Source organism: Schistocerca cancellata, chromosome 7 (assembly GCF_023864275.1).
Source record: "Schistocerca cancellata isolate TAMUIC-IGC-003103 chromosome 7, iqSchCanc2.1, whole genome shotgun sequence".
NCBI classification, from domain to species: Eukaryota; Metazoa; Arthropoda; class Insecta; order Orthoptera; family Acrididae; genus Schistocerca; species Schistocerca cancellata.
In genome coordinates this window covers 251,194,661-251,206,424 of record NC_064632.1, presented here as the reverse complement: position 1 = coordinate 251,206,424, position 11,764 = coordinate 251,194,661, and the positions used below count along the sequence as shown (strand labels likewise).

Genomic DNA, 11,764 nt, shown 5'->3' with positions numbered 1-11,764 from the left:
CTACTTTCAATGCAATCAAAACGCTCTCAAGTCTCAATGAAAGATTTGACGTTGAGCTTAGTGAAAAATAGGCTACTGGATGAATAGTCGAGCGGAAGAGACTCGCCAGGAAAAATAAAAATGATGGTGATTGCCTCCTACAGCTTTTCAGATTCAACAGTATCACAAAAAAGTTCATCAGACGCCATTAAAACAAGAGATCAGCAAGGTACTTTGGGGAACTTATTCAACTTTACTAGTCACCGATGCGGAAAGCCTGGTCACGAAAGGGCTAACTGCAGAGTTAAGTTACGAATAAACTACTGAGGAACCAATAACAGTCACCATGGCTCACGTCAAAGGGGAAGATAGTTTTTGTTTTTCAGTATCAACTGAAGTTCAGTCAGTGAACAACATATATTGTTTCTTGATCTCTGGAGCAACGGATTACTTATTAATAGTAAGATATCTTTCACTAATTTAAAGAAACTGAAACAACTAGTTAAAGTTAAGCAACTAAGTCAGACATCTTTCTTGTGGCTAAAGTAAAAGGAGAAATTAAAGTCACTAGTACTGTAATAGGAAAGCAATTTCAGATAACAAAAAAATGGCTCTGAGCACTATGCGACTTAACTTCTGAGGTCATCAGTCGCCTAGAACTTAGCACTAATTAAACCTAACTAACCTAAGGACATCACACACATCCATGCCCGAGGCAGGATTTGAACCTGCGACCGTAGCGGTCACGCGGTTCCAGACTGAAGCACCTTTAACCGCACGGCCACACCGGCCGGCCATTTCAGGTAACGATTAAAGATTTTTTTTCTGCACATGATGTTAAATATGATCTGCTGTTAAAAAATTGGAAACGAATGGTTTTAGTATCACGTTTGGAAAAGCTCAAGTTTTAATTAAAAAATGGAATTGCGAATAGGGATGATCCTCAGCCGTATGTTTTAAAAGTCTTGTCAGCTGTAAAGTGCAACTGTGGCACAGCAGATTAGGGCATTTGAGTTATGATAGCATTAAACAGCTTCAGCCACAAGTTGCAGGTACGGAACTGCTCACTTCAACAATGTCCACGAAACGATGCGCTATTGTGTCAAAGCAAAATAATCACAGCTGTCACATACAGTCACACTAGGAAACATGACAACATACCCCTTGAGTTGATCCACAGTGACCTGTGGGGGGGTCAGTCTCACCGAAACCGTTCGATGAAAAGAAGTATGTGCTCACATTCGTCGACGACTTAACACATTTCACAGTGGCGTATGCACTGAAATCGGAATCGGAGGGAACTCGCTATCTGAGATGTTTCACATCATGGCTATAGCTCAGAAGTATGTGCTCACATTCGTCGACGACTTAACACATTTCACAGTGGTGTATGCACTGGAGTCAAAATCGCAGGGAACTCGCTATCTGAGATGTTTCACATTATGGCTATAGCTCATTTCAATTTGAAAATCGCAATGGCGAGAAAGCAGCTGTCAAATTAACATTTGTTTCTGGTTATGTTTCTACTTAATTAAAATAGTAGTTATTACAATTTTGCACTCGAAGCACTAGTAAATCATCGATAGACATAATTGATAGTGAAATGTATAATCAGCTGAATCTTACTAATTCAGTGCCATAAGCTAAAACTTATTCATGAGGAAATACTTTCGAATATGTGTATAACTGCAGCTTATGCAGTTGAAGTCAATTGAATATAAAGCATATTTCATGCATAAGAAACATGTATTTCTTCTTGTCTATTTATTTCGACAGGCATTTTTCTTGTTGCGGTAACCATTTTGTATGTAGTCTTACCGATTCGCACATTCTTACGTTTCATTCGATTTCCTCAGTGCTTGAATATTTTTTTAAATGTAAGTGCTTTTGCCTCAAAAGCGAATGTGTTGAAGATTTTGGCCGTTTATGACTCAGATGCAGCATCAATATTGGAATTGGTTACTTCTGTGTTGGAAAACAGTTTTATTGCTTTGACGTTTTATTACCACATCTACGTGGTTTTCTGTTCTGCTGCTGTGGTGGTTTATTTAGCATGATAAAAAACATAGATCTTGCATTCCATACAATTTTCTACGCCCCATATTCGCAGATTTAATTGTAAGTCCAGTGAAAGAATTTCATGTTGTTAAGTAAGGTCTTCTACTGTTTACTAGTTATTTTTTGTTCTAAAAAAACGTGGTTCTTCATTAAATACGTAGGTTACAAGATAATCGTAAATAAACTTTTCTGCGCTGTACCGTTTCGCACTTCCCAGGATCCTTAGGAAACTAAAGAAAGTGGTATCATTTTATAGTTACTGCAGATTTTTATGGCACTACATACTATCCCAATTGTAAAAACTATATTACGGATCAATATAAAAGATACTATGAACACACATCCGGTATCATATTCAGAAGCGTAGCTTGCTGGCCGCTTGGAGCGCTGCTGTCGCATAGTGTAACAAAATTGAGCAGTAGTGTCACGGCTATGTTTTAGATTATGGGACGTGTGTTGAGAGTGCAATTTAATAATTATATCTGTGACTTACGTTAAGTAATTTCAAAGCTTTAAAAGTACTATTCTTGCCATTTTCTCGCACATCCGCAACCTGCTTGTTGTGAAGAAACGCCGAGCCTGGCGCCAGACATGTACACAACTCAACACCACGCTCCCCATCAACTCTTCCAAGTATTGGTCTGCTTTCCACCGCCTTACTGGGAACCGCCCCACCCCCCAATACCCTCTCCTCCTTAATGACCGTCCCTTTCCTGACAACCTCAGTAAGGCCAACCACTTTGCCTCCCACCTCTCTGATGTTTTTTCCATCCCAGATGATCCCCACTTTGATTATTCCCTCTTCCCTGATGTCATGGACCGTACGAATACCTGTGTTCCTCCCCTTGCTCCTAGCTTCCAGTACTTGGGCCACACCCCACCATCTGCACTTAACACTCCCATCACTACACAGGACATCAGCCTCACACTCCACACTAAACGCAACACTGCTCCTGGCCACGACTGCGTTACCTACCGCCACCTCAAACACTGCCCTCCCTCCTTCCTTTCCCTCCTTGCCGCCCTCTACAATGTCATCCTTGCCACTGGCTTCTATCCCGACCTGTGGAAAACCTCCCGTATCCTGATGTTCTCCAAACCCAATAAGCCTCCATCTGATGCCTCTTCCTATCGTCCTATCTGTCTCACATCGGTGTTCAGCAAGCTCTTGGAATCCATCCTTTCCGGCGCATCCATCTCCACCTCCACCAAAACCACCTCCTCCCAAACACCCAATGTGGCTTTCGACCTTCCTTCTCTGCTGATGACCAACTCCTCCGCCTCACTCATCTCCTCTCCCTCCAGCTTAACTCCCGTCGCTCCGCAATTTTTGTCTCACTTGACCTCGAAAAGGCGTACGACCGTGTCTGGCATCCCGGTCTCCTGTTTAAACTCCAAACCTACGCCCTTCCTATCAACTACATCCGTCTGGTGGCCTCCTTCCTCTCCCGCCGCCCCTCCTACGTTACCATCCATCATGCCAATTCCCACACCTTCTACCCCTCTGCCGGTGTGCCCCAGAGCTCTGTCCTCTCCCCTCTCCTCTACCTCCTGTACACGGCAGATATGCCCCAACCCCCCCCCCCCCCTCCAGTACACCTCTTGCAATATGCTGATGACACCGCATTCCTCGCCCTCGCTCCTACCCTCCAACGGTCCCAACGCCTTCTCCAGAATCACCTTGACCTTTTTGCTGCATGGTGTAACCAATGGCTCCTGAAACTCAATCCTTCCAAGACCCAGGCAATCATCGTAGGTCGTACCACTCGCTCCTTCCGGCTCCTGGATTTCTCCCTTACTGTCTGCGCACGTCCTGTCCGTCTCACCCCCACCCTCACCTACCTTGGCCTCACCATTGACCGTCACCTCACCTGGATACCTCATCTCCGCTCCATCCAATCCAAAGCCCACAACCGCCTCCGACTCCTCAAACTCCTCTCTGGCCGGACATGGGGGTTGCACCCCTCTACCATCCTCCACACCTACAAATCTTTAATCCGTCCCATCCTCTGTTATGCCAGTCCTGCCTGGATATCTGCCCCCCCAAAATTCTATCAGTCCCTCCAGATCCTTGAGCGTCATGCACTCCACCTCGCCTTCCGTATCCGCCTCCCGTCCCCCACGCGGATCCTCTATGATCTCATTCCTTTCCCCCATCTGCTCCTATTCCTCGAACATATCCGCATCCTCTACACCTCCCGCCGTCTTGAACCCCCTCACCCCCTGGTTGCTCCTCTCCTCTCCCATCCCCGCCCCCTGCCACGTCTTCACCGTTGTGTCCCCCCTACCCTCCATCTCTACACCCTTCATCTCCTTTCCCAAGGTGGCTTCCGTCAACTCCCCCTCCCGGATGATGCCCTCTCTCCCTCCATTTATCCTTCCTGACAGCTCTGATCCTCCCTCCCCCTCCTTTCCTCTGTCCTTTCCCTGGGCTCCCTCTTCCCCCCCCCCTCCGTCCTGTTTCCTCCCCACTACACCTCTCCCTACCTCCCTTCTCCCCCCCAGTCCTTTTGTATTCCCCTCCTCTGCCTACCCCCCTCCCTGTCGCGTCTGCCCCCCTCCCCTCTTATGGGTCCTCATCCTCCATCAGCTCCTTTCCCGGTTCCCCCCCCCCCCCTTCGCTTTTACTCTCCTTTCCCCCCTTTTTGTTTTCCCATCTTCTGTCCAGTTTCCCCCCACCTGCTCTCGACTGTGGTGTCACATTTGCCGACTTTTTCGTACAGTGTTCTAGTGACTATTCAGTGTTGTTTGCCTTTCACGTGTTGCGAACAGAAACCATGCTGTCGCTGGGTGTGACTTTTATATCCTTTGCGAACAGAATCCAGACTGTCGCCGTGTTTTTTAATTGTCTATTGTTTTCCCTGTCTGCTCTGTATGTATTTTTATTCGCTTCATCATCCCTCTGTTGTTTGTTTTAAGTTCCCCGTTTTCTTTTCGCCTTGTTACTCACTAAGTCCCCGATTTTATCGCCTGTTTTTTTTATTATTATTCATTCTCCTGCTCTTTGTCAGAAAATCTGTAGGCTGAAGAGCGGCATACTAAGCTGCTGCCAGCCCGCCCCCTTCGGGGGGGAATTGAAATTCAATAAAGGAAAAAAAAAAAAAAACATTTTCTCGTTGCTCAGTTATTTTTTTCAGTTTGAAAAAATCAAGTAATAGTTTTAACATTTTTTGAAAGTTAGGTAACTGTGAGAAACTGAAACTTTATGTTTCTTGGAGGAAAACTAGAAATAAAGATGAGATTCGGTGCAGATTATTACATTATATAGTACCGTCAGTGTTCAGAAGTGGTTTATCTTCAGTTGTTTTCTTATGTCATATGGGTGACAGTTCGCCGCGAAGTGTTGTTTCTTGTTGATGGGTTGTCATGTAGTACATGTCACTACTTCAGATAGACACTCACTCGTTCATTCAACTTTTGAACGTTATTGGTAATGTCTGTTGTACGATGCTTCCCTAGTTGCTAATTGTTAAACAATGTAATACGGCTTTTGTCTTTTCCATTGTGGTAATTGTTTCGCCGTGAATTTTATGAGGAAGTTACCAAGATGGGATCGTTATTGTTTTGCATATATTAAGTTGCGCTTTCGTGAATAGGAGGAAATGCATGTGCAGGTTTACTGACATGGTTGTCTAGCTCCATGTGACGCGTAATGACATGTTTTCTGATGAAGTCAAGTTGATGGAACGCGTTGTAGTCTTGTTAAATTGCTTGATACGAACTGGAGAGGAAAGAAACTTTTTCCATGTCTATTAATTATTGCTCTTGTTAAGTGTTTGCGTTGCAGTGGGAAATAGAAATGCGTAAAATCCCTCTAGCGAAATACTTATTACTAACCACGGAAAATATTCTTACGATGTATCTAATGATGCAACGTTGTAGTTGTGGTGTGTGTATATATATATATATTACAAGTAATATTATAAAAAAGTAATATTATCTAGTTGTCATCTTCATACTGGCTGAAAACTTATCTCGCCCTCCATGTCGTCCTATCTTACGAAGTTCTCTTCAGTTCAGAGTAGTAGTTACGTTTACGCCTTGTATTAGCTTGATGTTGACTTGCTTGGAGAATTATTTACGATTTGTAACTATTTTTATAGGTATGAATCCCATCGGTCTATCCTAAACAGCCCATCCAGTAATCATTGGTTAACATAGTTTTGAGACTTGATTAATGCGTTTACCTAATTTATAACTTATGGCACTTCTGATATAACACCAAATATACAACAGTCTGAATAATTCAGTTTTTAACAACTTTTGTAATTTTACCAGAGCATCATCCTTTTCAGCATAATAGATATTACTGCTAGTGACACTGATTAGCTCTGCAGCCACAGCGTAATCATAAATTGTCATGAGCAGGGGAAAGTTGTAAACACCTTTATAGCACTGGTGGAAATGGATTGAATTTTCAGTATGTGATTTTTATTCCAGCGACTGCTGCAAAGCATAGGCTTATAGGACAGTTCACTCACAACTCCACTTTTCTGGAAGTACATTTATTAGGAAACTTTACAGTATGAAACCAAAACTGGTGGCACTGTAGTACACATGTAGGCTTTGATTACTTCTGTTTCTATAAGTTTGCCACAGTGAGTGTTAAACATTTGATCAGGATATGCTTGTTTGTTCAGATAGCTCACTTCTGCTGTTTTGTTTTTTATGCAGACATGAGGGGAGAGACTGAGGGGGGAGGAGGACTGTATACTGGATGTGATAATTAAAAGAGCAATCTTCAAAATACTGTTAAGATTGCCCTTATTGTGCCATAAATAACTGATTAATTTGCCAATTATGCCCATATGTCATAACTCCTCGCTTCTGAAATGCTCCATTTCTCATGGATGAGAACCCCAGGTTGAGTGTGTTGCTCACAAGACAAAGGCTACCAGTGCTAAAATTTTATGGCCGAGCTGGTCGTCGAAATTGAGACCGAAAAACAGATGGTACGGTTGGAGGTCCAATCTTTAGAAACGTTATCTAAACAATGTTGCTCATCTGAATAATTGATATATGTACTTTGCAGGTCACTGTGTAGTGGGGTGTGTGTAGAGTAGCAGTATAATTTTCCCAATACCTCCTTTCATTCACAGATAGTACACGGGGAGAAAGATTTTCAGTTTGTCAGGATGAGTTCTGAGATTTTAACATCACAGGTCACAAACTTTTTTAAGCCAAGTGCATGTCTTAGCCAGGGGGTAAAGGATATGGGTTCCTTGTGCAAGGGTTTCCCAAAGCAGGATCATGTGATGATAGTGGGTTGAGTGGGAAACACTATTGATAGGGATCAGGGCTACAGTATTGAGTGTGACCTGGTGAAAATAGCCTCTACAACAACCCCTACCAATGTTGGGCTGGTGCCTGCTTTTGTGCGGCATGATCAGCCCCAGGGAAGGGTAAACTGGCAGGGTTGTTAGCAAAATCCATAAGGGGGTGGGGGGCGGGCGACACTAGTACTCATGGATGTACCTCTTTTTTAGACTAATATCAGTCTCCAATGAGAAGTTCAGGCAGGAAGGTAGGTGCTAAAGAGGTCCAAAACTCAAAAGATTCTTAAAACAGTAAAGTAAATAATAGTGTTACCATATTTAACCAAAAGATTGGTGGATTAAAGAAAAAAGTAGATTCTCACAAAAGTAAAGCAAAAAATGTTACCATTTTTTACCAAAATATTCCGGGATTGAAGAATAAAGTAGATGAGCTCCTGATTTGTTTAGATGACATTGAATCTGATAATGTAATAGATATACTATGCCTGTCTGAGCATCACATTGTCTGATATGGAAAAGGTAAATATCAGTGGTTATAAACTAGCTGCACATATGAGTAGAAAGAATAAGGTGATAGGAGGAGTTGCCAAATATGTCAAGTTATCACTGTGTAAAAAGCTTAGATACAAAAAAGTTTTCTCTAGAGCAACATATAGAAGCATGTGCCTGTCAACTTTAACTGATGGAGGGCTTTTTTATAATTGTAACAGTATATAGGTCCCCTTCAGGAAACTTTCATTTATTCCTGGAAAACTTGGATGCCTTGTTGTGCTATCTGTCGGATAGAGGAAAGCAAATTATTATTTGTGGGGACTTCAGTGTTGACTCACTGAAAGAGTGTAATAGGAAGAATGACCTGGAAGTCTTGCTCAGTTCTTTCAATTTCACATCTGTCATTGATTTTCCTACTCAGGTAGTAAAGGACAGCAGCACATTGATAGATAACTTTTATAGACCAAGATAAGTTTATAAACATAAATGCTTGTCCTGTTGAGAATGGCCTTTCTGATCATGGTGCTCAGCTAGTTACAGTATATGACATAGCTCCATTCAGTAATTCAAAACTACCCTCCAAAGTTGTGTGTTCAATTAATGACTCAACAATTAGAAATTTCAAGGACAATCTTCAGCAGTTAGACTGGGATGAGGTGTACAAGGAACCCGATGCTAATTTAAAATAAAACTTATTTCGTGATACACTTGTAAGAGAATTTGAAAACTGTTTGCCCAAGAAAGTAGCTAAATCTAATTATAAGAAACCATGGAAAAAAACCTTGCCTTAATAAAGGAATAAAAATATCTTGTAACCACAAAAGGGAACTGTATCTAACAACAAGAAAGAGTAATGACCCAGAAACAGCCAAATATAAAAACGACTGGTCTACATTAAGAAAGGTTAATACCTCTGATAACAAAATCAAAACTATTTGGAATATTATTACAAGGAAGACAGGGCAACCAAGAGTACAGGATGATGGCATTACCATCAAAGCGAATGGAAACTTCACAAACAACAAGCCGGAAGTCGAAAACATTTTGAATAATCATTTTTTAAATGTTGTAGAGAAAATAGGCTCTAAATGTTCATTAGAAGAAGCAAGGCAGTTAATGGAAGAGGCGTTGCCCACACAATTTGATAAGATTGAAATTCCACCCACCTCTCCTTCTGAAATTAGGAAGATAATAAACACACTAAAGAATAAAAGCTCACATGGAATTGATGGCATTTTCAGCAGGATAATGAAAGCTTGTTCCCAAGAGATAAGTGGGATTTTTAGTCACATGTAATACTCTCTGAAGCAGGATATTTTCCCAGATAGAAGTATGCCGTTGTTAAACCACTGCATAAAAAAGGGGATACGTCTGATGTCAACAACTTCCACCCGATCTCTCTTCTGACTGCCTTATCCAAAATTCTTGAAAAAGTAATGTATTGCAGAGTTGCTCCACACCTTTGTAAAAATAAAGTTTTAACAAAATGTCAGTTTGGTTTTTCAACGGAAAATGCTATACATACTTTCACTAATGAAATATTAAATGCTCTGAGTAACCGGAAGTTACCTGTTGGGATGTTTTGTGATCTCTCAAAGGCTTTTGATTGTGTAAATCATGGAATACTTCTAGATAAGCTCAAGTACTGTGGTATGAATGAGACAGCACTCAAATGGTTTGAATCATACCTAACTGGAAGAGTGCAGAAAGTTGAAATAAGCAGTTCACATAATATGCAAAAAACTGGTGTTTTCTCAAACTGGGGAACAATCAAGAATGGGGTGCCGCAAGGTTCGGTCTTGGGTCCTCTGCTGTTCATTAATATATATTAATGACTTGCCATTCTATATTCACGAAGATGCAAAGTTGGTACTTTTTGCTGATGATAAAAGTATAGCTATCACACCCAGCAGACAAGAATTAACTGATGAAATTGTAAACAATGTTTTTCAGAAAATCATTAAGTTGTTCTCTGCAAATGGGCTTTCATTAAACTTTGACAAAACATAGTATATACAATTCCACACAGTAAATGGAATGACACCATTAATAAGTATACACTTCGATCAAAAATCTGTAGCCGAGGTAGAATATTCAAAATTTCTAGGTGTATGCATTGATGAGGGGTTGAACTGGAAAAAACACACTGAAGATCTGCTGAAACGTTTGCGTTCAGCTACTTATGCTATTAGGGTCATTGCAAATTTTGGTGATATACATCTCAGTAAATTAGTGTACCACGCCTATTTTCATTCTCTGCTTTCGTATGGCATCATATTCTGGGGTAACTCATCATTGAGTAAAAGAGTGTTCATTGCACAAAAGCGTGTAATCAGAATAATTGCTGGAGCTCATCCAAGATCATCCTGCAGACGCTTATTTAAAGAGCTAGGGATCTTCACTGTAGCCTCACAATAAATATATATTCACCTATGAAATTTGTTGTTAACAATCCGAACGAATTCAAAAGTAATAGCAGTGTACATGGTTACAACACTAGGAGAAAGGATGATCTTCCCTACTCAATGTTAAATCCAACTTTGGCTCAGAAGGGGATAAATTATGCTGCCACAAAAGTCTGTGGTCACGTACCTATTGGCATCAAAAGTCTGACAGATAGCCATATAGCATTTAAAAGGAAATTAAAAGAATTTCTGAATGGCAACTCCTCCTACTCATTAGATGAATTTTTTGATATAGTAAGTGGGTAATCCCCCCCCCCCCCCCCCCTCAAAAAAAAAATTTGTGTCATGTAATATTTCGTGTAATGTAATATATCTTGTATAGACGCCTTTTATTAACCTGACATATTCCACATCGTTATGAAGTGTCATATTCATGTATGGAACTAGTACTAACCTAATAACTGAGAGATCTGAGATCAATGTTGGGAAAAGTGTTTTTTATTGGCACATTTTGGAACATGGGCTCAAACGTTGTATGATTAGTGTTCTCTGGGATGTTACTAAACTATTGTTTAGTGACTCACACTGTAGTTTGTTGAGCAAATCTGTGCTGCTCTTGCACTGACCGAACACAGTTGTGACTGACTGTGCAGCTATCCTTTGAATCTATTCCTTTGTCTCCTTTATTAATTGATCTTGTTAAGGATTCTGGGCAAAAGAACAGTGCTAGTTTCACAAACCCAACCTGTTTTGTGGGTGAATTTTACTTCCTCTGAATTCTATCAATAAAACAGCTTGTCATCTGTGTTCCTCACAGCTACATTTATCTGGTCATTTCATCTTAGTGTTCTGGAAAGGTAATTATAAAAACTTGAAGACTGTACATGGTTCCAGTAACTGATCACCAATCCCATAGTCTTATATTGCTTAATGAGTTTGTACAACGCTACCCAGGATGTGACACCTGCCAGTCCAATGAAGAAGCATTCATATCAAAATTATATGTTCGCCTTAGGAGGAACACCACTCTGTAATCAGTGATAGGCAGACAGCTCTGTAAATAATAATTTAGACCATGAACAGAAAACCTTGCATAGTTCTATGTAGCATGAGCAAAAATCCATAGGGCAAGAAGTTCTTGAATTCAACGAATCATTCTACTGTAACAATAATACATGGGAGTGAATTGGAAAGATGAGTCAATCCAAATGGAGTGTCCTAGGGCTCCCAGCTCGACCATCTTCAATTTTGATGAAATTTGTACAGGGTGTACCTGAGGACCCTACATGAACTTATGCAAAGTTTCAGGCTCACCTGTAACTTGGTTGAGGTGCTACAGCCATTTTCGTAAAGACCACTTTTACAGAGACCGAAAAGTCGTGAAGAAATCGTCAAGTTTGGCATTCCACTGTTCCTAATGTAAAAGAGCTAGACTCTGGCTTCTGGTTATTGTGGTACAAAGTTGTGTGCTCTAAACACAAATGTTGCAAGTAGCGTTCAGAAAGCAATGCATTTGGCATAGTCTCAGTTCAAAGTGGGCAACAAATCGTGTTG

General features: G+C 41.0%; 1 protein-coding gene across 1 annotated transcript in view; it reads left to right on the top strand.

Annotated features, from left to right (window-relative positions):
- Positions 1 to 5,332: 5,332 nt before the first annotated feature.
- LOC126091910 (speckle-type POZ protein-like) overlaps positions 5,333 to 11,764 on the top strand; it is a 44,315-nt gene continuing 37,883 nt past the window's right edge. The window contains exon 1 of the mRNA XM_049907225.1: positions 5,333 to 5,467. Within this exon, the coding sequence (XP_049763182.1) occupies positions 5,413 to 5,467 (55 nt within the window). The 5' untranslated portion in view covers positions 5,333 to 5,412. The remainder of the gene's footprint in view (positions 5,468 to 11,764) is intronic.